Source organism: Haemaphysalis longicornis, unplaced genomic scaffold, assembly GCF_048455015.1.
Source record: "Haemaphysalis longicornis isolate Haplotype H1 unplaced genomic scaffold, Haemaphysalis longicornis Haplotype H1 scaffold_9, whole genome shotgun sequence".
Taxonomy (NCBI): Eukaryota; Metazoa; Arthropoda; class Arachnida; order Ixodida; family Ixodidae; genus Haemaphysalis; species Haemaphysalis longicornis.
In genome coordinates this window covers 31248273-31273600 of record NW_027526460.1, presented here as the reverse complement: position 1 = coordinate 31273600, position 25328 = coordinate 31248273, and the positions used below count along the sequence as shown (strand labels likewise).

The 25328-nt window shown below is 49.5% G+C and overlaps 1 protein-coding gene across 5 annotated transcripts in view; it reads right to left on the bottom strand.

Moving 5' to 3' along the window:
• LOC144152642 (protein DOP1A) overlaps positions 1-25328 on the bottom strand; it is a 58456-nt gene that overhangs the window by 19927 nt on the left and 13201 nt on the right. For all 5 annotated transcript variants that reach the window (XM_077683988.1, XM_077683991.1, XM_077683990.1 and 2 more), the window contains exons 6-19: positions 23887-24076; positions 23115-23248; positions 19450-19780; positions 16775-17207; positions 14488-14757; positions 11913-12109; positions 11547-11786; positions 7059-7159; positions 5987-6443; positions 4236-5291; positions 3763-3925; positions 2946-3153; positions 2298-2529; positions 665-838 (exon numbers count right to left, since the gene is read on the bottom strand). In XM_077683988.1, the coding sequence (XP_077540114.1) occupies positions 665-838; positions 2298-2529; positions 2946-3153; positions 3763-3925; positions 4236-5291; positions 5987-6443; positions 7059-7159; positions 11547-11786; positions 11913-12109; positions 14488-14757; positions 16775-17207; positions 19450-19780; positions 23115-23248; positions 23887-24076 (4186 nt within the window). The remainder of the gene's footprint in view (positions 1-664; positions 839-2297; positions 2530-2945; positions 3154-3762; positions 3926-4235; positions 5292-5986; positions 6444-7058; positions 7160-11546; positions 11787-11912; positions 12110-14487; positions 14758-16774; positions 17208-19449; positions 19781-23114; positions 23249-23886; positions 24077-25328) is intronic.

The window sequence follows — 25328 nt, the reverse complement described above, 5'->3', positions numbered from 1 at the left end:
AGTGTTTCCCTGTCTTTCAGCAGTACAAAAACAGTGGTGATCCTTATGAACTGACACATGCATAAAAAATTACTTATTCATCATTCAATACTGCGCGAGAACTACCCATCTATTCCATGGTCCCTCGAACTTCCTACTGTCCTACCTTGAAGTGTATAAAACACCCTAAAGTACACAAAAAAAATTTTTAGGTGCCAGAAACATTACTGGGCGACTTGTCAAAAACGTTATTTCTGCATCCATGTACACATGCAGTTCCGTAGCAGAACAGACAGCAGAAAAGAAAATCCCTCAGTAGAAAAAGAAACCGGCCCAGCAGGCACAGGTTCATGATGAAACACCGCAAAGATGACCGAAAGGAAGGCAACAGGGCAGGTGCTTGTTTCGTTCCCTTCTTGATAAGATCATCTCAAAGTATGTTCCACGTGACACCAGTCATGCATACTTCAGCCACAGTATTCTGATGAGTAAAAGAATATTAACACCAAAAATTGGCGTTAGTACTCCTCTGGCACCCCGCAGGATAAATGGCAACCATTCCCTGCACCATGGAACACGGTTCATTCCCTACCAAACCCCTGTGCAATGCTATCAGCACTCCGTCAGGCATACTTGCTCAGTAGAATTCAAAGCCTACAGGTTTTTCCTGTGAGACAGTGCTCACCTTGGGGGCACCCATAACCCAAAGCTGTGCCTGCTTGGGGCCCTTCTCCTCCTGGGAGACGGCTTCCCAGACAGACACAAGCGCGGCCAACAGGCGAGGCAGGTTGCTCAGGAGCGAGCGCCGGGTTGACAGGATCGGGTCCAGGCTGTTGCCACTGTCCCGGGAGTGCATGTCCTGCAAGGGTGAGACAGTCATGACGAGCACGGTTTGAGGCAACAGAGAGAGGCAACCGCTTAAAGTGTGGGACCGGATATAATGCTGGTTTTTCTGGCCACCGGTAGGCCTCCCGTAGAACTCAATGCATAAGCGTACCGCTTATAATGTGGTTGCCCGATGCACAATACCGTTTATAGTGCGGTTTTTTGGCAGGTCCGCTGATCAACTGGTTCAGCTGGGGCATCATTTTAGGGTTGGAAAAAAGAAAGAAGAAAGGTGGATTCCGTCATTCGACGCAGCCAGCGCGCCCCCTTTCCTCTTCTAACTTAGACACGGAGGATAAACCACAAATAGGCAACGTTCAGTCCGCGAGTTCCGTTTGCACTCATGTGATAACCACAACTGCCCTTGCTTGACGCACATGGGAAGATAGCGAGCCCCCTTCCTCTCCTCCCGTGTGCGGTAAGAATTGCTTCCATTAGAATGTTGTGCAGATAAGCTACCGCACTTTCCTTTTCGAGCATTTGGAGATAGTGAGCTGCAACGTGAGGGGTTTCCAGTACCTGCCTGTTGTGTTGATAAGCAACCGCCTTTGGCATTGCAAACATAAAATGGGGGTGGAAAAAAAAAGGGAGAACACCACTTGTGTTGTCATCATGTTCTCCCGCGGCATCCATTCGTAGCCACTAAGAAACGCAGCCATGCTCTTTTAAAACACAAACACAAAGGAAGTTGAAGAGCTGTGCACATCGTTTGTAAGCCCTTGCAGCAGCAGCTGATGTGGAAAAAGAAGAAAAGAAAAAAGAAAAAGACACTGCCTCTATTTTTAAGTGCCGTTTGTTTGGCTGATGATAAACAAAGAATTACTTGAGAGATAGGTTGCAATGTGGTTAGATTCATGCATGTTTTGTTTATGGTGCGGAACTGCATATAGTGCGGATTTTTGTAGCTCCCGCGACATGCATTATAAGCAGCCTACACTGTAGTAAGGCAGAGAACCGGTCCCTGTATCATACCCGGTAAGCGACCGCACCACCGCGTGTTTGCAGAGGCGGCAAAAGCGGTTGCGCACATGAGCAGGTGTGCCATCCGTGTACGGGGCTCATTACCGAGATCGGTTCTTTACTCTGCTATAACTCTCTATTAAGTTAACCGTAATGAACAGTAACCACTCAGTTAATATACATTTTAATTGGGCACACCAACAGACCATCAGGCGTCCCTGATAGGATGCTTTGAAATGATTTTGATAACTTTGAAATGATACTGAAATGCTCTGAAAATATTTTGGAATGATTATGAAGCGTCGATACCATCAAAACTAGCATTTCTGCTTTCAAGCTTTGAAATAGTTAAAAAATATTCGAAGTTTTCAAATAGTACCATTCAATTTGAGGCCGAATCGAATATCGTATTGTGTGTGTACTTACTAAATATTCAAAAGTGAAAGTATTTGCACACTACAACAAAGCGCTACCTTGTGGGGGTCTGTGTTGGAGAAAACGTGGATGAGGTTGTAGATGATCTGAGAGACATTGGCACTGGACGCAAGCACCGTGGGAGCAGGAGGTGGCTGCTGTGTCACCGGAGTGACGGCCGCTGGTGCCGCGCTGTCCAGCAGGCAGTAGTGGCAGAGCAGCGTCAACCCCTCCACCAGCAGGGTCAGGTAGTCCGGTGGCCGGCTGGGCGTGCCTTCCATCACCAAGGAACTGCAACAAGACACACGGGCCATCGGACAAAACCTCCCGGCTTATTGCATTTGGTGCACGTGCACCCAGTGAATTCTGGGAAAAAGTGGCCAGCCCTTGCATGCCACCCACAGAAATTTTTCTGCTGCAGTTGAGTGTTGCCCACCTGTGGACATTAGTCCCCGTGAATCGGACTCCACACAAGCAGCACAAAGTGCGCCTATAGAAGACCTGAGGTTAGGGTTAGCCTGTGCTTTGTCAGGATACTCAAGCTTCGACCCTTGTGACAACCATGCACATTGGATGACTGAAAGGTGTCACTTCAGGTCACACCCATATTTGGAATGCAGCGCAGCTCTTACAATGGCTGACTCTCAGCCCTGCAGCAGGCGGTGCAAGAGGCCCGTCTGCAATTCCCTCAGGGGAAGAGATCCTACCTGGCAGTGGGGGCGCCCACGGCGGCCTCGAGGTTTGCGCACACCTGGCTGGCGACGGAGAGCACGAGCTGCGTGAGCGACTTGCCCGCAAAGGGCAGCGCGCACATCACCAGGCTCAGCCAGTGGGCGTGCAGGTGCGCCTTGTGCTGCTGCCGCAGGGCCGTCAGCAGGGCCGTGCCAAACATGGCCTGGCATGGAAGGGACACGTCTGCGACAGAGTTGACAGATTGACGGGCAGTATTGGTCCGGGCGCCGCTTGGCAACAATGACAGCTGTGTTTACTTTTCGAAGATTTAGAGACAGCGCGCCGGTGCGGTAGGGTCAGGCTCGGTTGCACTAGCGTAGCTTATTTAGTTGCTCTAGGTTACGCTGAGCCGCCAATTAAGCTGCGCCGCTCTAGGTTATGCTAGGCCACGGATGTTCTTTCCCAGCGGGAAGCTGTGCAGGCGTTTTCCACCTTCCCGCCGGTTGAAACAACTTAATACAGAGCAGCATGGCATTGCTACTCTGTTTGGGGACTTGAAAACTCACTATCAGCGTGCCATACAGCCGCACTGTACTCCGAAAATCATGACTTATCGAAGAGCGCGCGCGCGGCAACAAAGAGGCACCAAAATGTCAGCGCCCATGGGTCTTCCCGGATTAAACAAATGTCACGTGACGCGGTTCGACCAATGGCCGCTGTCGGCGGCATAGAACAATGACAGAAAAGAGTGCCGACACTCTGAAACCTCATCTAGTGGCTCTATTATGAAGAGTTTCAAAACGCCACCTGGTGGGTGGTCACAGTGTCTCCTGGGCAGAACACGCCACTTACTGTGCTGGTAGCGAAGGGTGGACATCTGCGGCTGAAAGCGCATCTTGGAGCCGACCTTGTCCCCGGAAGGCTTGTGGCCAACAGGGTGGGCGTCCTCTCCTATCTGAGATGTGACTCTCTCTTCAAACACGATCAGGGCGGCTATCAATTGAAGCAGGTAGACCTGTGAATTCAGAGGTACAAAAGAGGCCTTCACATTCCAAGAGGGGTGACACGCAGCTTTCTTGCTAAATTCCTTTGCCATGTGCTCGCGTATAACTTCCTTGGATATGTCACTAACACGTCAGAACCACCATTGAATGTGTGGAAACAATGTATAGGAAAGCCTCTAGGCTAGGCACCTCCCGCGGTTGTTGCCCGACACAAAGGAAGATAGCCAGATCCATATCCATATCCATTGTGCCTTCATCACAATTACGTATCACAGACTCTAGGATATCTGACACTAACGAACAGGCTCAGGGGCCCCTTACCTGGAACGTCTCCTGGAAGTCTTCAGCCAAGCCCTCGCCATCGGGCACCTTCTCGTTGAACTCGATGATCCCCACTGTGAGCGCGTGGCTGTCGTTCTCCGAGGTGGTCTTCTGGAAGCCGTATACGGAGGCCACCAGGCAGTGCAGAAGGGCCTTCTGCACCTTGCAGCGCATGAGCAGGTCGCTCAGGTAGACGGCAAAGCTGCGGCCACTGTCCCGCACCACCGCCACCAGCTCCGAGAAGACCAGCCGCAGCACCTCGCAGCAGAGCAGGCGCACGTCCCGGTTCCCGGACAACTCCGCCGGGGTCAGGTGCGTCTGGGGCAGGCTCGGGTAGTAGCTGCGCACAAAGTAGAGGCACGCCGACACCAGCACCTCGAGGAACATGCTGCTGCGGTAGCTCGACAGCGCCTCGGGTGCCAGCTCGCCGTGGAAGTTGTTGCCGAAGACGGACTTGCGGTGCCGCGCGAGCAGCGTCTGCAGCTGGGCGCCGCGCTGCGACAGCGAGCTGCTCACACTCGTCGTCGCCATGCTGCACAGCGCCACGCGCGGGTTCGACTCGATGATCATCTTTAGCACGCTGAGCGCGTACAGTGTCTTCTGCGAGTCGAACACCTGGCAGTAGAGCAGCAGGTGCGTGTGCAGCGGGTGCGCGGTCAGCTGGCCCAGGGGCGTATTGGAACCAGTCAACGGGTCGTACCGCGTGCCGTTGTCGTCATGGAGGCCATCTTGAGTGTCGCGAGTGTCCTTGAACTCCGAGCAGGTGGCGACATCGAGTATCTCGTCGAGGATGCAGCGGACGACGCTGTGCGATACGTCGTCCTTGCCGTCGCTACTGGGCTCTTCCGCATCGTCGAAGGAGCTCTTGCGGAGGGAGCAGCCGTCGATGCGCGTGGCGTTGGAGAGGTCGGGAGGGTCGTAGCCGTAGGAGTCGAGGGCGTAGTCGCTTGCCAGGGAGGTGAGCGAACCGAACGGATTGACAAAGAGGGACATCTGGTGGAGGGATTCCAGAGCAGGGGGGAACTCCACGTCCACATTGGAGCTGCGAGTTACGACCTGCAATAAAAAAGAGTCCCTCCATGAGACTGCAATGTAAACGGCAAAGCAAGGGTAACACTTCCAAAATATCTCCCAGCTTTTTTTTTTGCTAAGGTTACTCATTTGGAAGAAGCTACCATTTTTGTCATTTCAATGCAGAGGTCAGCATTACTGCACAGAATATACGGTGATATAGGTAAATTCATACTGGGGTCAGCACTAGGAATGGAGAATGAAGTTTTAATACTAAAACAAGTGATTGAACATTTATCAAAGATCAGCACTTCTCTCATCCTTTGCTGCATATCCATTAACCTATTCTGATAGATAAAAGTCAATTTCACGGCCACTAACTGCCTTTGTGACACATATTCTAAACCTAGCCGGTGATATCCACAACTGCAAATGCACATTACAAAGTAGGAATCAAATTTTGGGCTTAACACGCAAAAGCTACACGTCAGTGATTACAGCCATTGCGCGTGAAGGAGGGTACAAATAAGTTAGCTATGGGTCACCTCAGAAACTTTTAACATGCACCAGAAGAGCCAACAGCTGCTGCTAAGTCTCCAACCAGTGACATTTTGTGCAGCAAGAGAACACCTCAGCTGGTACACCACACGAGAGTAGGCAGAGCACACTGACATGTTACAAAAATGACAGGGGAAAAGAAAAAGAAAACATGGCGATATGCCATGAGCAGTTGGCCTCACCTTTGAGCCATTTCCCTTCTCAGGTCCCACAATAGAGGTAAGCGCCAGCACTTTCTTCTCGGGGTTAGGATTAGCAGGAACGAGATTGGAGGTGACGGAGGATGCCACCTTGGCCTTGTCCACGTGGTAGATGACGTTCCCTCCGACGCTGCTTATGGCGAAGATGCGGCCTTCGGACCCGCCGTCATCGTGGGAAGCGGCGGCGGCTGCTGCCGCCGAGGCAGCAGAGGCGTCCGTGGCCACAACCGCCACGGGAGACAGGGCAGGCACCCCCGCCCGGACGCTCACGTGCTGCACCGAGATGCGGGCCGTGTCCGGGTGCAGCAGCACCATCATGGCGGGCTCCAGCAGGCGGGCCAGGTCCCCGCGCATGAGCGAGTGGTTCAGCCACACCTGCGCTGCCGCCCTCTGCATCCCCGCAGGCCTGCTTAGGCTGTGCAGCATCTGGAACAGGCACCTGCGGCACGGCCAAGTCGTGATGACAATCGTCTGCTTATGGCACGAGGCCAACAAAGGGCAGGGAGCACCGGAAATGTAACTAAATGATAGAAGTGTAACTAAATAAAATCAGGCTGCTACATTAAAAGTGCGATGGATGAATAGATAATTAAGATGGCTTGGGTACAAGGCCAGGCTGTTTTCATGAACGATATAAAACGATTTGTAAAAATGTCACCTCCGATAAATCCTCACAAATGCATCTACGGTAATACCTTTGCTCCACTGCCACTTCAAAGGCATTCCGAAGGGCTTTAAACCAAATGTCTCCCTAGTACCACATTGACCATCTATTAGACAAACTTTTAACTGAACCTTCAACTGTCAACTGAAACTTGCCATGCACTACAGGCAAAAAGAGAAAACATGGGATTGTCGGCTAAAAAGTATGACGGGTGTATTGGAATGTGTTGCCTGGTGTGCTCTGGCGAGTTTCTGCGTTGTGTAGTGTTGAGTACCTTACATTGGAAATTCGAAAGGGACAAAAGTTAGAGGGGAAGGTCCCTCTCCATCATCCTCCCCAACTTGCAAGCGCAAAAAAAGAAAAAAAGAAAAGGGCATGGGGGAAACTTACCTATCAAACGAACGCACAAGGTTCGACGGAGTTGACTTAAATTTGAGGTCCCGGCTCAAGTGCCACAGGACCGCGAACCTCTTCTGAGCATCCGTTTGTTCCTGCAGAAATTCAGGTAAGCATTTACAAGACATACAAAAACACCACAGGAAAAGGAAAACGGAAGAAGTGCATACACCGCATAACCCACTTGAGACTCTCGGGCACATTATCGCACAGAGCAGTTTCCCAATCTTGAGCATCCACATTTTCCAAACCCATGAAGCTCAAGTGCGGAAAATTGTTCAGATTTGGTGCACCACCACCTTTAAGCAAACTTAACATCGTCTTTGTTAGAATAAGGGAGAGTGTTAGGATCAAGCATCGTATACAGTTACAGCAGTGTTGGCAGTGCTCAGCTGTGATCTAAGAAACGAGACTAACATGGCCAGAGAATAGAATCCAACCCACAGTATAAGTCAAGAGCGTATGGTGAATATAGCAGTTTTTCATGTTACATGAGGATGTGTACAATATATGCAATACTATATGCAGATTAAACAGTCCTTGTTTTTACAAAAAAGCAAGCCTTTAGACTTAACATAAGTACTTGAAGAACATTCAAAAGAAAACATCTACCAAATTCAGATTTATGAATTGGTACACAATTTTTGTTGGAAATACAGTAGAATCTCGATGATACGATTCTGGGTGATACGAATTTCGGGATGATACGAATTTCTGAAAAGTCCCGGCAAAATTGCATTGTTTGCAATGGGAAAAATTTCGGCTGTTACGAACGGACCTGCGCGGCCCGGCGGATGATACGAACGAGCCGGCGAGGCGCCCGAGTGCCGAACAAGCAAGTGACGGCTCTCTCTCCCCATTTGTCACTCTTCTTTCTCCAGAAACGGCCGGGCTGTTGTTTTCTGCTCGCGAAAACGCGCCCCGCACGCCCCATGCGCGCCGCGAAACCTCTCGCACGCTGCGTGCGCCGCGGCCGGCGGCGGCAACATGGCGGCGGCTTCGGCCAAAAGTGGCACGGCCGCTTGAGCGACTGCTTCTAGCCGCTCTTTAAAATGCCTCTCAAGGCAGACACGAAGTTTCTTGTGCAGTAAAGGAGCTAATAACGTTGGCGAAAACGGTACTATAAAACACCATCCGCGCCGCTAGTGAAACGGAGCCAGCGGGCTGTCTCGATCGTATCGCAAGTCGTCAGCGTCTTTTTCTGACCGAGGTAGGAGATACCGCGGGCGCGAAATTGTCAATGCGGCCGTGAAAATACAGCGCGCGCAAAGCCGAGGCGTGCGAATCGCGTGCAAAAACGCACCATGCGGTTCACGCTTGACTGTTGCGGCGTGTAGCGAGCTTGGACACCGGGAGTGAGGAGACAAGCGCGAAGCTAGGCGAAGCGTTACGCGCTCCAGAAAGGACTGCTTTGTGACGTGGGGGTTTAAAAAAAGCAGAAAAAATCACGGATTTGTTCACCCGAAAGTAAGAAAAGAAATAAACAAAAACTTTTTTCAGCGCTCAATTTTTTGGTCTGTGTTGGTTCATACGAATTTCGGATGATACGAATATTTTTCGCGGTCCCGCGAGATTCGTATCATCGAGATTCTACGTACTACTTTGTTGGAAATACTACAAATTTTGTTGGAAATACTGTTGGAAATACTAAGGGCCACACTTTTTTACAAGATACAAGGGCCAATTTTCAGGGTGCAGGCTGTACAGCAATATGCAAAGGGAGGAGCAAGAGGAGGAAACTTTATTTAGGCGAGCCTTAGGTGCTGATGTCTGGAAACCCGCCTGGTGAGGGGTTTCCTCTAGTTCGGGATACCCTGGCCTGCGCTGCTCCCCCCCCACCCTCCAAAAAAAGAAAGAGAAATCTTTTCGGGTGAAAACAATGTCCCAATTGCCGAACAAAAGGTGCTGATTGCAGTATATGACGTGGGTGAGTCGGCACACCGCTCAATCGTCGTCAGTCACTGAGTCCTCGGACTGTGTTGCCAGTGCTGTGTTGCGGTGCGCACTCCTCAGACCACAAAAAGTCATCTTCGGCGTCATTCAAGCTGTTGGAGATCCCTGTGACTTTGAAACTTCGAGAAATGATGTCTGTTGGCACCGAGCTCCACGCAGACAGAGTCCAGCCGAGCACAGTTGCAAGCGGTGCTCTCTTAATTAAGCTGTCCCAGTGAGCGTCTGCTCGGAGGCGCCGGTTGCCACCCATTCACTGTACTGCCTACCCGTGGTTGTAGCATGCCTGTGAGGCCGCTTGGAATAGCAGCCATGGCTGTGCCAATATGGCACAGCTGTTCCTTAATCTTATCCGTTAGGTGACCGCGGAAGCTGTTCAAGACCAACAGTGACTGTTTTGCCAACAAGGCCCCTGGGCAGTTTTGCTAAGCAGTTTTTACCCAGTCCAGCATGAGGACATTGTCCATTTAACTATTTTCTTCTACACAAACTATGATTCCTTTGGGAAAGCTTCGTTGGGAATTCTTTTCCTTTTCAATACAACATAGGGGGGTAGCTTCTGCCAGTCCACGTTAATGCAAATCATCACTGTGTAGTGTTGGTGCTCAGTGCCAGTTGTCTGCACAGCGACGGTCTCCTTACCTTTAACTTCGACTGTATAGTTTTTGGGACAGCCAAGCGACACAGGGTTCTGGTCAGTGTTCGCGATTTGGGGCAACCCATAATTGTGTTCATGGCGCAGGCCGATAACGTGCTTCTGAAAGCTAAGCAGCTTGTCAGTGTAGTCATCTGGAAGCCGCTGGCGCAGCGAGGTCCTTTGCCGAGAAGAGAGGCCCTTCCTTTCCAGAAATCTTTGCACGCAGCTGACAATGGCTTTAAAATCCTTGTGCAGTATGTTTTTCGCACGTACCAAAGCTTCCTTCATGTGCAGCATGTCCGTTGTCAACACATAGCCATTGTTTCACACTTGCATCCCATAGCAGAGCAGCTCTTCTTCCAATTCGGGAAACTTGCATGGCTTGCCTCGAAAAGCGCTCTTTTTGCTGCTTGTGCTCTTCAAGGTGTCTTTCTAAGCACACCATCGTCAAACACACTTTTCATCCATGTCGAATTTTCTCCTGGCTGCAGGCTACCCATGCTTGAGTGCAAACTCTATCACCGTCAATTTAAACTTAGCCGTGTAGCTGTTTATGTGCATGCCCATCGTGCGAAAACATAAACGTCCAGGTAAAAACAAGCATTCAGACCATGTAAAAATGACCAAACAATGCACGAAATGAGTTGGTGACACTAATGCCGATACGGAACTATTATGACTTAATGGGGTAGTGCGAGTTCGCCATATTTCAAGAGTGTGCTAAAGTTGGCAAACGTGCGCACATTTCAAACACGTGTGGTTCGAGGAAAGGAGAGAGGAGGGTGAGTGCGGGCCTTACACAGATTTTATTTTTTTGGATATGTATTTTAGAAAAACGGGGTGCGACCCGTACACGGGTGCAGCCCTTACACGCGCTTACACAATACCTAATAGGTGCAGTCAACTGGCAAGCAATATCATTACTCTTTTCTAAATGCAATGTGTTTAGCAGAATTGGATCTCTGTATGTTAATGACTGCATGACGTAACTGGCTTGGGGAGCAGGTACAAGCCATTTTTTTTTTGCCTGGTTGGATGTGAAGAACAGATAATTAAATTGTTGCTTTGATTGATACATCATCCATAAGTTAATAAAAGTTGGCAATTAATAGTACAGTCAAACCAGACTATATCGAACCCATTTACATCGAATTGTCCTTTATATCGAACTATTTCTGATAACGGTACATTTCTGACAACGGTGAGAATAATAGGCAGCGCCTGTAAAACGGATTGCACTACATGGTGTGATGGCGCGGTCACGATAGAAAGAGCGAGGAGAAAGGGGGAAAGAGCTGCCCGTGAGCAACCAGGCCAAAAAACTTTTAGGGTTATGCCGGCAGAATTTTCCGTCGCCAAGAGGGAAAGCCAACTTGGGGGGCACTTCTGTGGTATTTGGTGTTCGATATATCGGCAGTCGCTGGTATTTTTGTTCGATATAGGCGTAATCTTTGCTATATATTCTTACTGCAAGCATATCGTAACCAGAAATAGTTGCATATGCAAGATAATTTGATGTAAATGGGTTCGATATATCGAATGTATATCGAAATGATAGGCGTTTTTCTCGTGAGTTTGATATAACTGTGTTCGACTGCAGTACAACGAAAACACGAGAAGAATGTTGTACAAACAGCTGTTTTGCAGCTTTTTGTTAAATTTGCTAAACCTGCTGTATCCCAGACAAGGCTGTAATACTGAAGGATCAAGTGTACCAGTGCATTGTAAAGCGGTGTTCTGACCCCCACGATAAAATAGACAACGCCTGGTTACACAGTGAAACCACAGCCTGCAAAACCTGCTCACGTGACCATGCTGCTGCTCTAGGCAGAGAGATCAAACTTAGAGGACTTCTTTTCTTGCGCCCACCTTCTCTAGCCAGTACACGCACGCACCTGGTCATTTTCGCTGGCCAGTGCCCGGCAGAGGACGTCCTCACACGAACCGTCATGCTCGGGTGTCAGGTTGTTGAGGAGCTGGAGCAGTTCCACAGCGCGCAGATGCAGCTCGCTGGCCCCCGGACTGAGCAGGCCCCAGAGGCGGCCGGCAGCGAGGCTCACAAAGCGCGTCCGCTCCAGGACAGCGCGCAGCTCTGTCGGCCGTATCATCGGGACCACCACCATGGCCAGGGTGGCCTGTGGCGACAGGAGCGGACGAACACTCATTGAGTGAAAAGTGCTAGCATTGTAGTGGGTACTAGGAGTGGTCAATAGTGGTGGCGGGGCGATTTGGTGTTCGAACGAGGCTTCTTCCAAGCTTACCTGGCTGCCAGGTGAGAGTGCACGGTTTCCGTCCCGCAGTGAAGGTTCAAGGGCCACCGCTGCCGTTCTGGAGAGGCCCAGCAGTTCGAGCACTGTGGCCAGCGTGAGCAGAAGGAAGTCCCGGTCCTCCATAAAGCAGGCCAGCATCAGCAGCTGCTGCAGCCAGCTGGGAAGGAGCTCTTCGCTTGCGCTGCCCACTGTTCGGGAGAGAGGCAGGAGGAGCATCGAGCAAGCGGTCACCGCTGACCTTCAACAGAGAAAGGCGGGAGTAGACTGCCAAGAAAAACCCCAAAATTGTAGAGGGTGCTACATGGCGTGCTTTATATATTTTTGTGACCAAGAAAGGTGGGCGCCATTTGTTCGGCTAGCACTGCTCCCGTCCCTTCTGTGTCCGTGGCTAGAAGAACTCTTTCTCCTACAAAAATCAAAGCAATAAACTACATTTTTCGGTCGTCCCAGCCAGCACATTGAATTCTTGTACAACTTTATTAGCCAACACAACTTTAATTCACCTGTGCCAGTTTAAAATATTTCAGCATCTTGGACACGGGATGTTTTGTCATGACACATCAACCAAGCTGACAATGCATTCAAATATTACTACCCTCACCCCTCCTCCTCCCTTCTAGGCTCGATAGGTTCACAACTTTCTGCCAAACCATACATTTCCGCCACACTGTGCATTACCATGACTATGACACGAGGTCATTTCAGTTAGAAATTCCAACAAGGAAAGCTGAAATAAGCCGTTCACACGTTTTCCCCTACTAGAGTGTTCGCTCGTTGCAGCAGATTCGACAACAACGGACTTCTGGTTACAACAGACTATTTCTGTTGGTTTGCTTAGTCCCCATGAATTTCCACTCCGCATATAATGGACCCGGCTATAGCAGACTATCAGCTACAACAGACTTAATTTTAGGCGAAAATTGTTTTGACTGAGTGCTAATAGTGGACTTCCGCAGTGCTGGCTCCCTGTATGTTATTTCTTTGATCATTTTGGTGAGGAAACTACTATGTCCAGCAATATTGTCAGCATAGACTGGGTCGTTGACGCAGCAAAGCCAAGCCAGTGCCGGCAGCAATTCTTTTTTTTTCCTTTTTTTTTGCGACCAGTGGCATAAGTAGCAGGGTAGCTGATTTCACTCTCAGATTAATTAAGCATAATTAACACTGTCGAGCATGGTGAAAAACAGGCCAACATCACCAAAAGTAGGGGCCTGCCTAAGCGTATGGTATGCTCAACCGTCGACAGCAAGGCCGTTGCCGAAAAACGCAACTCTGGAGAGGTTGAAGTACAGCACTTTCGAATTGCTTGTATTCCCTGGCAAGCCGCGCATGCAGGAAACCGTGTGAGTGCGTCGCCACTCATTAAGTCAGGCTCCGCGAGATGGCGGTACGTACTTGTCCGTGCTAAGCACATGACTGTGGTGCACGTTAACAAACTCTACCTCACCGAACACAAAGTATTGCCTCGACTCCAATGTGAGTGTGATTAATCACATCTCTGTTGACACCACCGTTCAGAATCGGGTTGAAATGAAGCAGACGATGCACGCCGGTGTTTTTTTTCTTTCGCCGTGCGGGCGCAGTGGCCCAAGCCGCGCCATGTCCGTGGCGCATCGGCCATGTCTGTGGCCGCTTCCAGTGTTGCCAAGCAATGAAATTGACAGTTAAACTTTCCAATGAAAACCACCTATACCTGAAGGGGTGCTGTTGGAGGTCGAGTCAGCCGTAGACACAGCTTTTTTTTTGTAATAAAGAACTCGGGTACAGTGAAGCTCGGCATTCATTATACCCACGCATGCATGGTTCCCGTTCCGTTTGATGAAAACGGTAAGAAATGCTTCAAGCAGGGGAATGTGGTTCTCATCCATTGTGTGCAATCTACCGCTTGCTGCGCACAGTCCAACTGGTCTAACTCTAACAAGTTTCACATGCAGCCTGATTCCCAGCCCAAAATGATGGTTAGTACATAGCAGATCAGGCCAAAGCTGAATGGCAAGGGCACAAAAATGCCAAATAGTTTTTTTAGCTGTGCTATGCTATTCTTTGGCGCACTCTTGAAAGCAGTACATCGAAATGAATGGGAAAATTGCACAGCATTCGCCTACTGAGATCAATGACAGACTCGGTCCCAGTGCTAAGGCAGCCATCTTACCTTGCAGCTAACCTTTGAGAGAATAATTTGAAGTTTCTCGACTACTGAACTTGTGATATTTGTTTTCTTGTTCATATCTGTGCCTTCTTGTCTGAGTTCTACCTAAACTATCCTTCCTAAGCTGCAATCTCAGGTGGAATTCTGGGTTTGTCCATTTCAAAAATATCAATTTCATGTCCATTTTAATAGGGGCTTAGTTGCACTAATGAGGCCTGAGATCAATAACACGCACAGAAACAGATGCCCCACCTTGTCTGTGCTGTGCAACACCTGATCACCTGCTTTCAGCCGATCAGGGCTCGCTCAAAACGGACACTTTGAAACGGATACCTAATGGACAAAATTGGAAACTTTGCCCCAGTAGTGGAGTGAAAGCCGTCGCCGTGCCTTCCAAGGCAGGCTGGAGTGTCTTACAGCGCTGGGCCTCGTCAAAGAAGATGGCCTTGAGGGTGCCCAGGGAGGCGGGAAACGAGGACAGCTCGACGAGCAGCCGACAGAGGGCGGCGTAGGCATCCTTCATGCGGGCAAAGCCGAGCTGCAGCTCCAGTTTGACCGTGGGGGCCTCGGCCGCTTCTGCCGGTCCAGAGGCCACGCGGGGCAGCTCAATGCTCTCGTACGGATCGCCGCCTTCTTCCCGGAGTAGGCACAGTTGCAGCAGCCCATGCAGGTGCTTCTCTCGGTCATCTGGTCGGAAACGGAAATAAGAAGTGGTGCTCATCAGCCCATGACAGGGCAATAATGCTGCAGCCGCCACGTTAGCACTTCAAGCAATAGGCAGTGGAATAGCAAAATGAAAGGAGCTGTAGAAATGCAAAACAAAGCGCCGACCAAGAAGTAAGTGCCCCCCACCCTCTTTCTTATATGTCTGCCTGTCTGTTTGTGGGCGTGTGCGCACGCGTGCGTGTGCACATAGATGTTCACTGTATGTATACATATATGTGTGGACCCAGTGACACGAAATGTCTGGAGAACACCTGCAGGGTTTGTACAGGCTTCAAAGGCAAAAATTCAAGGGTTTTCAAGGACTTTCAAGGACCACAAAACACATTTTCAAGGTCCCCATCTAATGTTTTATCTGGGATTATTTATAACTTTTCCAATACGATGCAAGTTTTTATAGCACAATACCTAAGCACATTATTGCATATTTAGATAGCCACTAACGGGTGCGTAAATGCCCCCCCAGCTTTATTTTTACTTTATGGTTGGTATTTAGAGTTTTTTTTTCGTGCTGTTTTGCTCAGGCTGTTCGATTTCAAAACTTCATTAATGTTGCCTGCATCTCCTGCTTTGTTAGTAAGAGTATCAGTTGTAATGATATCAGAAAGTACTACTGCAGGGCAGGACAAACTATGTACACGTCCACCATTTGCACGTAAAAGCAAACGCAGATAGAGCGTGAGGCACAGCAAACATGCAATGAGCAAACATCCACAGACTAGATGGAAGATGCAAGATAGAGCACAGAAGCCGGCTTTCACAGGATTATATCCTGACATGGATCGGATTGAGAAGTGCCTGTTCCCAATGTTGCCTCGAAATAACGAAAATCCACCAAACTTGTAATTTTACGCAATAGTACACTGAAACTTGATTGTTACAATGTCTCTTTACATTTGTTACCACCTAAAATCCATGACAAACACTTTAAATTCTTGAGAAAAAACAGGGCCATTGATTCTCCCCAGAAGAATAAAGGGTATTCAAGGACCATTTAAAAATTCCAGGACTTTCCAGGCCTTGACAACGACACTCCTGAATTCAAGGGTTTTCAAGGTTTTCAAGGACCTGTGCGAACCCTGACCTGTTTTGTATCAAAGGAGCCCTTGATAGAGCAGGACTCTTTAAAACAGTAACACAGTTAAGCAAGAAAGTTGGGCTAGTTGGTATCGAGTGTCGTAAGACACAAGTACTAATGTAAGAGGACAGGGTTGTAAAGAAGGAACATCCCTGTCCTGTCCACTGGATGCTTCATCCACTGGATAGTTCAGTAAACCGACCTTTTGGATTCCACTGCATATTACAGTTAGCAGACAGCAACGACCACCCACCAAGGAACATGGACTGTTTGTACAAAGAGAACATCCCCTGTGGATCTGTGCCACTGCATCCTCAAAGTGTGGGGCAGTTTTCTTACAGGCCATAGAGAAAAGCTTTAAAGCCACGGGAGTCTCCCAAAAGCTCAATAGGATGGAGGAATACCCCATTTGACAAAAGGGCTAGTTCACGGTGCTGATGGGATCATAGTAGGAGGAGTCGGGATAATGATTTTGCAAGTTCACGAAAGTGGCATTTTTTTTCTCTTCTACCACCATGCGAGAGTGCTTCTGCTTATTAATAATGGCAAGTATCACCAAAAAAGTTTACGAGTCTTTTGTGTCTCTTACTCTGTGCTTTGTTGCCACACCCCATACCTTTCACCAAAATCTTACATAAATACCTGCAGCCATTACACGCAAATTATATATATATACAGCGCATACATGAATGTCCAGTCCAAACTTGGGACCAAATCGGACAAAGGCCATGAGAATGTGCTTTGTTAAGCTGGTGCTGCTGCCGTTGTGCAATCTCAGATACGGGGCCTGGACAGGCGTCTCGACCACCTATAGCCCCGTTCACTTCGACAGAAGATGAAAATTGAAATGTACCATGTGATGTATGTGTATCATGCCCCAAATAAAAAAAAAAAATTCCCCACCTTTCTTGGCCTTCTTGGAGACGAGCGCCGTGCCAAACTGGCGGAGCACATCGCCGGCGTTGGCGAGCACCCAGAGTTCGACGAAGTGCAGCAGGAGGTTCTGGAAGGAGGTGACGCACTTGGAGATGAGCGTGGCCAGGGACAGGTCCTCCTCACAACAACACGAAGCAACCGACTGCTTGTCCGAGGAGGCCGTCGTCGTCGGGTGGTGGCGACTGCTGGGGGTGTGCAGCGAGTCGGCCAGTAAGGTGGCGGCCAGCTCGCTGGTGCCCCCCTGCTGCTGCAGCCGGGGCTGCACCTTGGACAGGAGGCGGGAGCACAGCAGCAGCGCCCCGTGCAGCTCGGGGGCCGACAGCGAGCTGCAGTGCTTCTCCAGGTCCTGGGCCACGCTGTGCAGCAGGCCCGGAAGGTTCTCCGTCTCCACGTACGTGTCCTGGTGGGGGGATTGATCTTGATTGTAGGGTTTAACGCGCCGACGCAACACAGGCGATGAGGGGCTCCGCAGTGGAGGGCTCCGGATTAATTTTAACCACCTGGGTATCTTTAACGTGCACCGAAATCTTGAACACACAAGCATTTTTGCTTTTCGCCTCCACCAGAAAAGCGGCTGCAGCGGCTGGGAATTGAACCCGCGACCTTGTGCTCAGCAGCTGAACGCCTTAGCCACTCAGCCACCGCGGCGGGTGTCCTGGTGGGGGAAATGCTGACGGAAACAAGTTTTGGGTTGAATGCCCCTTCGGAAGGTATTGCCGAGATCACGTAGAATATAGCCACGGGTGGTGGGTGCATTCACACAGACACAAATGTGTGCAAGCATGCACGCACACACTCAAACCTCAAACTAAAATCATAAATATCTGTGTTGATCGCATTGAAACACTCTACATTTCAGCTAGAAGCAGGTATCTTAACTCACTGCCTTTCAGACCTCGCTTCCACCCCTGCGGTATTATTGGCTAGGAGTATTTATTAAGCCTTCCACCACACCCCACCTGCCAGGCGCATTGCTTTGTTAATGTGCCTCGACCCATCCGCGTGCCATTTTACATTTTAAAACGATGTACCAAGCGGCCGGCTACCATACTGTTGTACACCTCGGTGGAAGTTGTTTTTTTTGGGGGCAATAAGACACACTTTTGAGTTGGAATATTCTCAAAGAGCTCACTTTTGCTTTTCATGCCATCTCTTCGCCAATACCTCGGGAAGGATACCTGCCCCCCCCCCCCCCCCCCGAGTGCTCTGTTTACAGATACCACCGGCACCACCAAGTTGCTGCACTGAAATGCTCTCAGAGAACTAGTTTTTCGTTTACTCAGAAGGTGCCTTTCTTTGATGTGCCTATGCATGCACTGAAGCAGTGTTTAAAGCCAGTTTTCAGATTGCACAGTATGCAATGCACACCTGTGCCAGCCAGTAGCGGTACCAGAGATTGGTTTTAGAGGGGGGCAAACTTTTTTTTGGGGAGGGGGGGAGGGGGCGAATAAGAACCGCTCCTCTCCTTGCGCCAGTTCTGCGGAGGAGGTGACAACCATGCCGGCGTGTGCGCGTATGTGGTGTAACCCGCTTGCGCACAAATCACTTACCGACACAGTGGTTTTTGACTCCCCGTAGGCGGTGCAACGGCTGACTCGAGCCCAATTTCTGACGGTCGCAACACGTTTGCGACCTCGCACAATTGGAATGCTTCGAAAAAAAATAAATAAATAAATAATAAGAAGCTGAGGACCTCTTTAAGGGGGGGGGGGATCGCCCCCTTCGCCCCCCCCTTGGGACCGCCACTGGTGCCAGCCTCTAAAGTAGATGTCGAACCCTTTGAAGGTAAGTTTGGGAACTCCACCTGCACAATTAAGTCTGAATGGCTGGCCTGTCTTGGGGTCAATTATCCTGGTGCAACAATTCATTGCTTGCATTTCTGGCCTTCACCACCTGGCAAGAAGAACAATTCCCTGTCCTGTTTCTCTAGTCCCGATCCCCTTTTACTTCATTTCAAGTTTATTGTTCCTCAGAACTAATTTCTCCAGAAAAATTTGGTGCACAGGCTGCTTTCGGCATTTAATAGTCAATTCGCTACCCCAGCTTATCACAGGAGTAGCTAGCCCTTCTTGTAAAAGGTTTTTGCTCGGGGCATTGGTGTGGTCGAGGCACGAAGCAGGAATATATAGGAGGCAAAACGGCCCATCACGATAAGCGCGGGCGAGCCACCCGATAATGTCACAACGAAAACCTGCAAAGCTTCGTCGCTGTGACGATGAAAGAGAGGGTAGCGGCACCTGATGGACGAAATGATAGCGGCCGCACTTCTTTCCATGGCTGTGCAGTGCAATGCCGAAAGCGGCAGCCCCGCAGTTTCACCCGCGGCAGATGCCGCTAGCTTAACGTCTGACGAGCGCTTGTGACATTATCTGGCCGCGCTAGGAAGCTTCGTTTCCCCTCCTATATTGTTCTTGCTCCGTGGGTCGAGGTATCAATTTGAACTCTCACAACATGCCACTGTACCTACATCACAAAAAAGTTGGCTAAGAGCTTAAACATAGCAAGACCTAACCAGTATTCCCCGTCTAGCTCTCGAGCTACCTGGCTTTCAGAAAAGGTACCTCTATACCACAAATGTCCATCAAGCAACAGCACAACGACAGCTGAAAACAACACAAAATGCAAGCGGCAGAGGGCTTTACCAGGGAAATGACTTCAAGCAGGAACTCCGAGAGGGTGCAGACTTCGAGGAGTGAGGGGAGGCCGGCACCAACGTTCGCCACTTTGCTCCCTTCGCTGCATCTGGCCACGTTTGGGGCAGCAGTGCCAGGTGACGCTGCCTCCGCCGCTGCCACCACGGCACGCTCGCAGGCCCCCCGGAAGCACTTGGACACGTAACCCCAGAGGTAGTCTGGCTCCAGGGAGCTGAACAGCAGGTTGGCCGTCTTGATGAGCTCGAAGTTGCCCCGGTGGGCCTGCTTCTCCTGGCTCGACTTGGTCACCGTCCCCAGGTTGCACTCGATGTACAGCGACCTGAAAAGGACGATGACGGTGGGAGCACTCGCATTCGCAACAAAAAAGGAAAGGTACGCCTATCTTCAATGCGAGCTTTGACGAGCATCTATGGCGTGCACCAGAACATACTTTCCATGACACTTTGGTGCAACAAAGACTGCAGGCGGGCCAGTTGGTACGTATTTGAGCGACAAACAGCGCTAGAAATTCAGGACAACAGAAAAACACAGACACAACATTCTGTCTCATCCTGTATTTTTTGTGCTGTTTATCACTCGGACATATTAGTGTTTACTGCATGTGCAGTCGAGTAATAAGAAAAAGCACTTGCAAACTTGCACTTAACATCCCAATGCTGCAGCCTCTGCGAGCTTTCAACTGCAAGCATTCGAATTTCAGCTATGGCTCTTGTTCCCCCCCAAAAAAAATAACCGACCAAATTCACAGCAACGGCTTTGGAAATGGCATTGTCCAAGGCGACGAAAGAGTGTTTCGGCCAACGAAATGCGACCAGGGACGACTGCGTTATCGGGGCTACGGAAACACACAAGTACCCAAGTGACCACCGTGAAGACGAGCTTTCCAAACTATTCTCAGAGTGCTCAAGCACTCTAAAGGCGCACACAGCCGGGAAAGATGCCAGCAATGCCAATTGTGGCGGAAAAGTGCCCCACAGCGACCGTCCTCCTCCCCCTCCCCTTTTGACCAACAGACTTCTTCGCTGCCCACTCACACGTACCACACGCACGTCAAAGACGACAGTTGCACGCCAAAAGCACTCAAAACGACGAAATGACCAATTTCTTCACGCTGCCTTGTATGTGTGCTGCAGCCCTGCTTCACTGATTTTATGGAAAACCTGGAACCGTGACACATACACATAGAAGGCAGATGTGATCGATTTCCACTAGCCAACCCCAATGGACCTCTCCCGGGGTACGTCATGCGACGGCCGTGACGTCACGGCGAGCGCACATGCTGGGTGTGGCCGGGAGGGTGGTTGGCAAAACATTCGGACCCGCGCGCGGCGCGTATGCAGTGAGGCTGCATTAGACGCGCGCAAAAGTGGAGTTTGTGTTTATGTGTTCGGTTTTCTGATGCCGGTGGGTTGCTGTGCTCTCGGCTAAGCAAATCGTGCGAGCAAAATCAGCGGCATCAGGCTTTGCCGCGTCCCCAAACAGGTAAATTCGGCAGGTATTGTGGATGCGCGCAATGCGCCGAAGAGGCTAGCAGCCCAAGCAGCGACATCGTCCGCTCTTACTCATAGCAACGTTTCTCATTCTCGAACTTCAGCTGTTCTTCAAAGCGCAGTCATATCGTCTACATTAGCAGTCCGCGCTGATTACTGCCATGAAATGATGCTGTTTATTAACCATCTGCTATCATGTAGTACCAGCAGAAATAGTACCGGGGGTTGGGGTCAGATGGAAACTTTCTTGCTGGGAAATATTGTCATGTTTTGATGAGATAGAGTACTGTATTAAAAATACAATGAACGCCTGACCTGCTATAGCTACGCGAAATAAATGTTTCGAAGTATCCGCGATAGCCGCCTGCCGCCAAATCGACCACGACAAGTTTGGTTGTATGCGGAGATTTGTTCAAGACGAACGAAATTCATTGCTTGTAAATGCAATAAAGTTTTACCTTGATCAATAATATTATGCCTTTAGGACGCGGCAAAACTGACATGCTTGCCGTGCTCACATGCATGTAGCATCATGCCTTCGGCGTGAGCTGGGCCGCTCACGCGTCTCGAAAAAACTCGATATCTGTTGGCCCTAAGCGAACGGACTCAGTGAATGTATTCTTTTGTTGTGGCCTCCCGACGCCGGCGAATTCAGCGGGTGTACAAGGACACTAACTTTAACTATCATGAAATAACGAGTACGGATAATTATTTCAGTGCCACTGTCGCAAGCTATACGCACTAACAATATATGGCTGCTATGTTACTCTCACAATGGCGATGAGCCGTTTCGCGATTTTACTGGGGAAAAATGTAACAAAGCAATCGGTCACCCATGTAGAGCACGACATCATCGCGATAATTTTATTTGAATAATTTTTGGTTTTTGCTCTTTATATTTTTGTTTTGTTGCTGCTAATTTTACTTTTTAATATTTTCATGCTTTGCCTCCTTTTTAATCTTTTCATGCTTTACCTTTCCTTTCCCCCCTCGACATGCAATTGTTCGTAAGCCACTGTATCCGGGCGACGCAGAGATACCAAGAACAGGGAGCGTATACGCTGCCTGAGGCACCGCGCTCAGCTTAAGCGGACCTCGAAAACAACAATGAATGAGCTTTCCTTGGTATGCGTCCTAACATAAAGCATCATAACAAAACATTCTTGGAACGCGTCGCAAACGCACCAATCTTCAGAATGACTCGTTAATGCTGTCACGCACTGATTATCCGAAAGCGTCACTCGTCATATACGAAAGTGTTGCGGAGGTTGTTGGTGCAGAAAGCTACATGGAGGTGCGACGTCCGCAGCTAGGATAGCTAGACCCCCACCTGTAATGTAGGCGGCCAGCGACGGCCCGAACCATCGGCACATCGTTCTTTTCGGGCACCGCGCGGCCAGGCCGGGCCGGCGGCGCAGGCGCGTTCTGCCAACCGAAGCCGCATTTCGAGGCCGCCAGCAGGTGCCACCCGTCGCGCACGTGCGCTTCGTGACGTCACGGTGTTTACATACAGGGAGAGGTCCATTCTCACTTTTTCACCAATGAACTTTGGGACGACCAACTACGGCTGGCTCAAAGGGATTTTGATGCCACGTGGAATACTGGACTGAGGATGCCTCTCTCAAGCTTCAAAACCAAGCCCACCTTTTGGTCGTAGAATCCCCCCCCCCCCCCCCCCCCCTCTCTCTCTCTCTCTCTCTCTCTCTCTCTCTCTCTCTCTCTCTCTCTCTCTCTCTCTCTCTCTCTCTCCATTTTTTGGGCCAACATGCTGTTTATTCAGGTGCCAATCTTTCCTTCACCAAATTGCCTCTTTTTGTTGTCTCCTCCGTGGACTTGGTGGATGGTTAAAAATTAATTTATATTGCCTGGAAATATTTTAGGCGAGACAAAATCTCACCTCTCTAGGAAAAAATAAACTGACAAATCATTTTAGCACACGTTCAGAATTTTAGAGGGGGCAGGAGTGGAGAGGAAAGCTCTGACGCACAAAAAAAAAAAAAAGGGATATGGCTTTGGGCAACAAAAAGCAAACTGTGATACTATCTCTTACTTGGGGTTACTTCTGAATGATGCATTGCTATACAAAGTGAACAGTTCACAAAATAAATACCAGAGTTTAGCACCGAAAACGAAGATGAGATCACAGGATGATCAGCGACTGACCTGAACACGTCGATGAGAATGTCGTCAAGTATGCTGGTTGTAATCTCGTGCTTATCCATGAGGCAGACCAGAATCCTGTATGGCCAGAAGACTGAGAAGTTGCTTGCAAGGACGGGTGACCTTGCTGTCGATGGCTACGGAAACAGAATAGACAAGGTGAGCCAGATAAACCGTGTCTTGGGCTAAATGTCTGCTATCTTATAGTATAGAAGTGCTCGCTACAACCTACTTACAAAAAACACATCAAAAATCAGCAATCAGTTACTGAAATCTAATGCTCACTAGTGTTCACTTCAGCACAAGTGTAGGAAACCTGTACACGAAATGGTAAAAGATGTCAAGACTTTTGGTATTTTATCGCGACAGCTAATTTTAAGTGGGAAGGTGCCGTCATCAGTAACTGGAACAAGAATTTTGTAAGTGTCACAAACTATTTGTCTTACTGGCCATCACCGCTTTACACGAAGCTTTTTCTATTAGGGAGGATGCAGTCAGGCAGTTTCCGGAAGAAGAAATTCCTGTAAATTTAAGAGACTGTTCCAATTACTTTTGACAGCACCTATACATAAAAGAAGATGTTGAAACAGGAGTACTGAGAAAAGACTACTCGTTAAACATTTCTTGCTCGTGTTTCCCCAGTAGGGCTGTGAAAATATTCATAAAAGTTCATGAATTAATAAAATTACACACTTCCTTGTATACAATGTCTGCCTTACCACACAAACCACTGGCAATCGGCTCGGCACGGAATAAGGAAGTGTCCCACACTCACACTGAACAGGCTCTTGAGGGCATCCAAGAGCAGGTGGCTTGAGTACATGTTGAAATAGGTGGACGACGCAACATTCGTGGGCTCCGGGGAGCTGGGGGGTGGCGAGGAGGAGGACTGGTCCGTACTCTCCGAAGGCACCGCATTAACCGCGGTCGAGCCATCACTCCCAAACAGCCAGGCGAAGAGGCGCCTGCCAGGAAAAGGCAATGGGAAGAAAATGCAAACCCGTGAGGCACCAAGTCCAAACACAGGGAGAGCAGTAAAACAAGTGGTGAACCTAATTACCCTATTACAGTAGAGTCCACTTGTAACGATGCCATTTATAACAATATACCGGATATAACAATGGGCAACTGTGGCACCATCCACTTTTGTATGCTTTCTGCGGTAAAATAAAGCGCTTATTACAATGCTCCAGTGCCGTGATATAGGATACAACGATTGAATCCGGTTACAGCGTGCACCGTAAATGCGAGCTGCCGCCCACTCTCTGTGCAAACCACGCCAACATGCGCCACGATGCGCATCACATCCGATCTACCACTCAGAAAGCGAGTCGAATGCGCCACTTACAACGAAGCGAGGGGCGAAGGGGAGCAGTTTTCCTTCTGGAAACCCCTTCTGGCACCGCCGCTTTGTCATCCCCATGCCCGCTTCCTCACTCACAAGTTAGCTTGTTGTGTCACGTATGAACCGCTTTGAATATGACTGGGTGCCTCTTCGACTGCTGCCGGTTTTTCGCAGTAGGGACATCGGGATTGAAGTTTTAGAAATGTACGAGTGCCTCACTGAAGAGGCGATCATTGTGCGGATAGGTGCCAAGGATAGCTGTGACAGTGGAGAGTTTTAACTGACCGTTTCCGACAGTCTGCTTTGGTACTGATGGCCTGCTTGGACAGGTGGCACTCCCACTTGGTATTGGAGTGGAGCAAACCATGAAAAACGGTCAGCTAAAACTCCCTAGTGACGACTCTGACAACGCGGTTGCACAGCCTACTCAGGTAGCGGCTTCACAGGAGGCCCAGCGCATGATACAGTTCCTCAGGGACTTCGCTTCCGGCAAGGAGCTTTTGCTCAGCTAGGTGAAGCATTTACCGATGCTCTTGAAAAAGGTGTGCGTCAGCTTCGCGTTAAGCAAACAAAGCTGACCGACTATGGCTTCTTTTTCGCAAATAGGTAGTAGTATACGACGTTGCTGGCATGCGAATAAAATGTTTTGAGCTCTGTTTCGCCATTTTATTTTGGAACCCGGTGATAACAATAATAGGTCATAACAATGGGATTTCCTTGGCATGGCACTTGGATATTGTTAAGAGCCTAACAACTACTGTGGGCCAAAAATTTCAGCTACCCGCTCCCCCCGCCCCACCCACCTCCCTACACCTAGCCCCTCACCCACACCCAGACCCACCCCGCCTGCCTGCCTGCCCGCCCGCGCACGC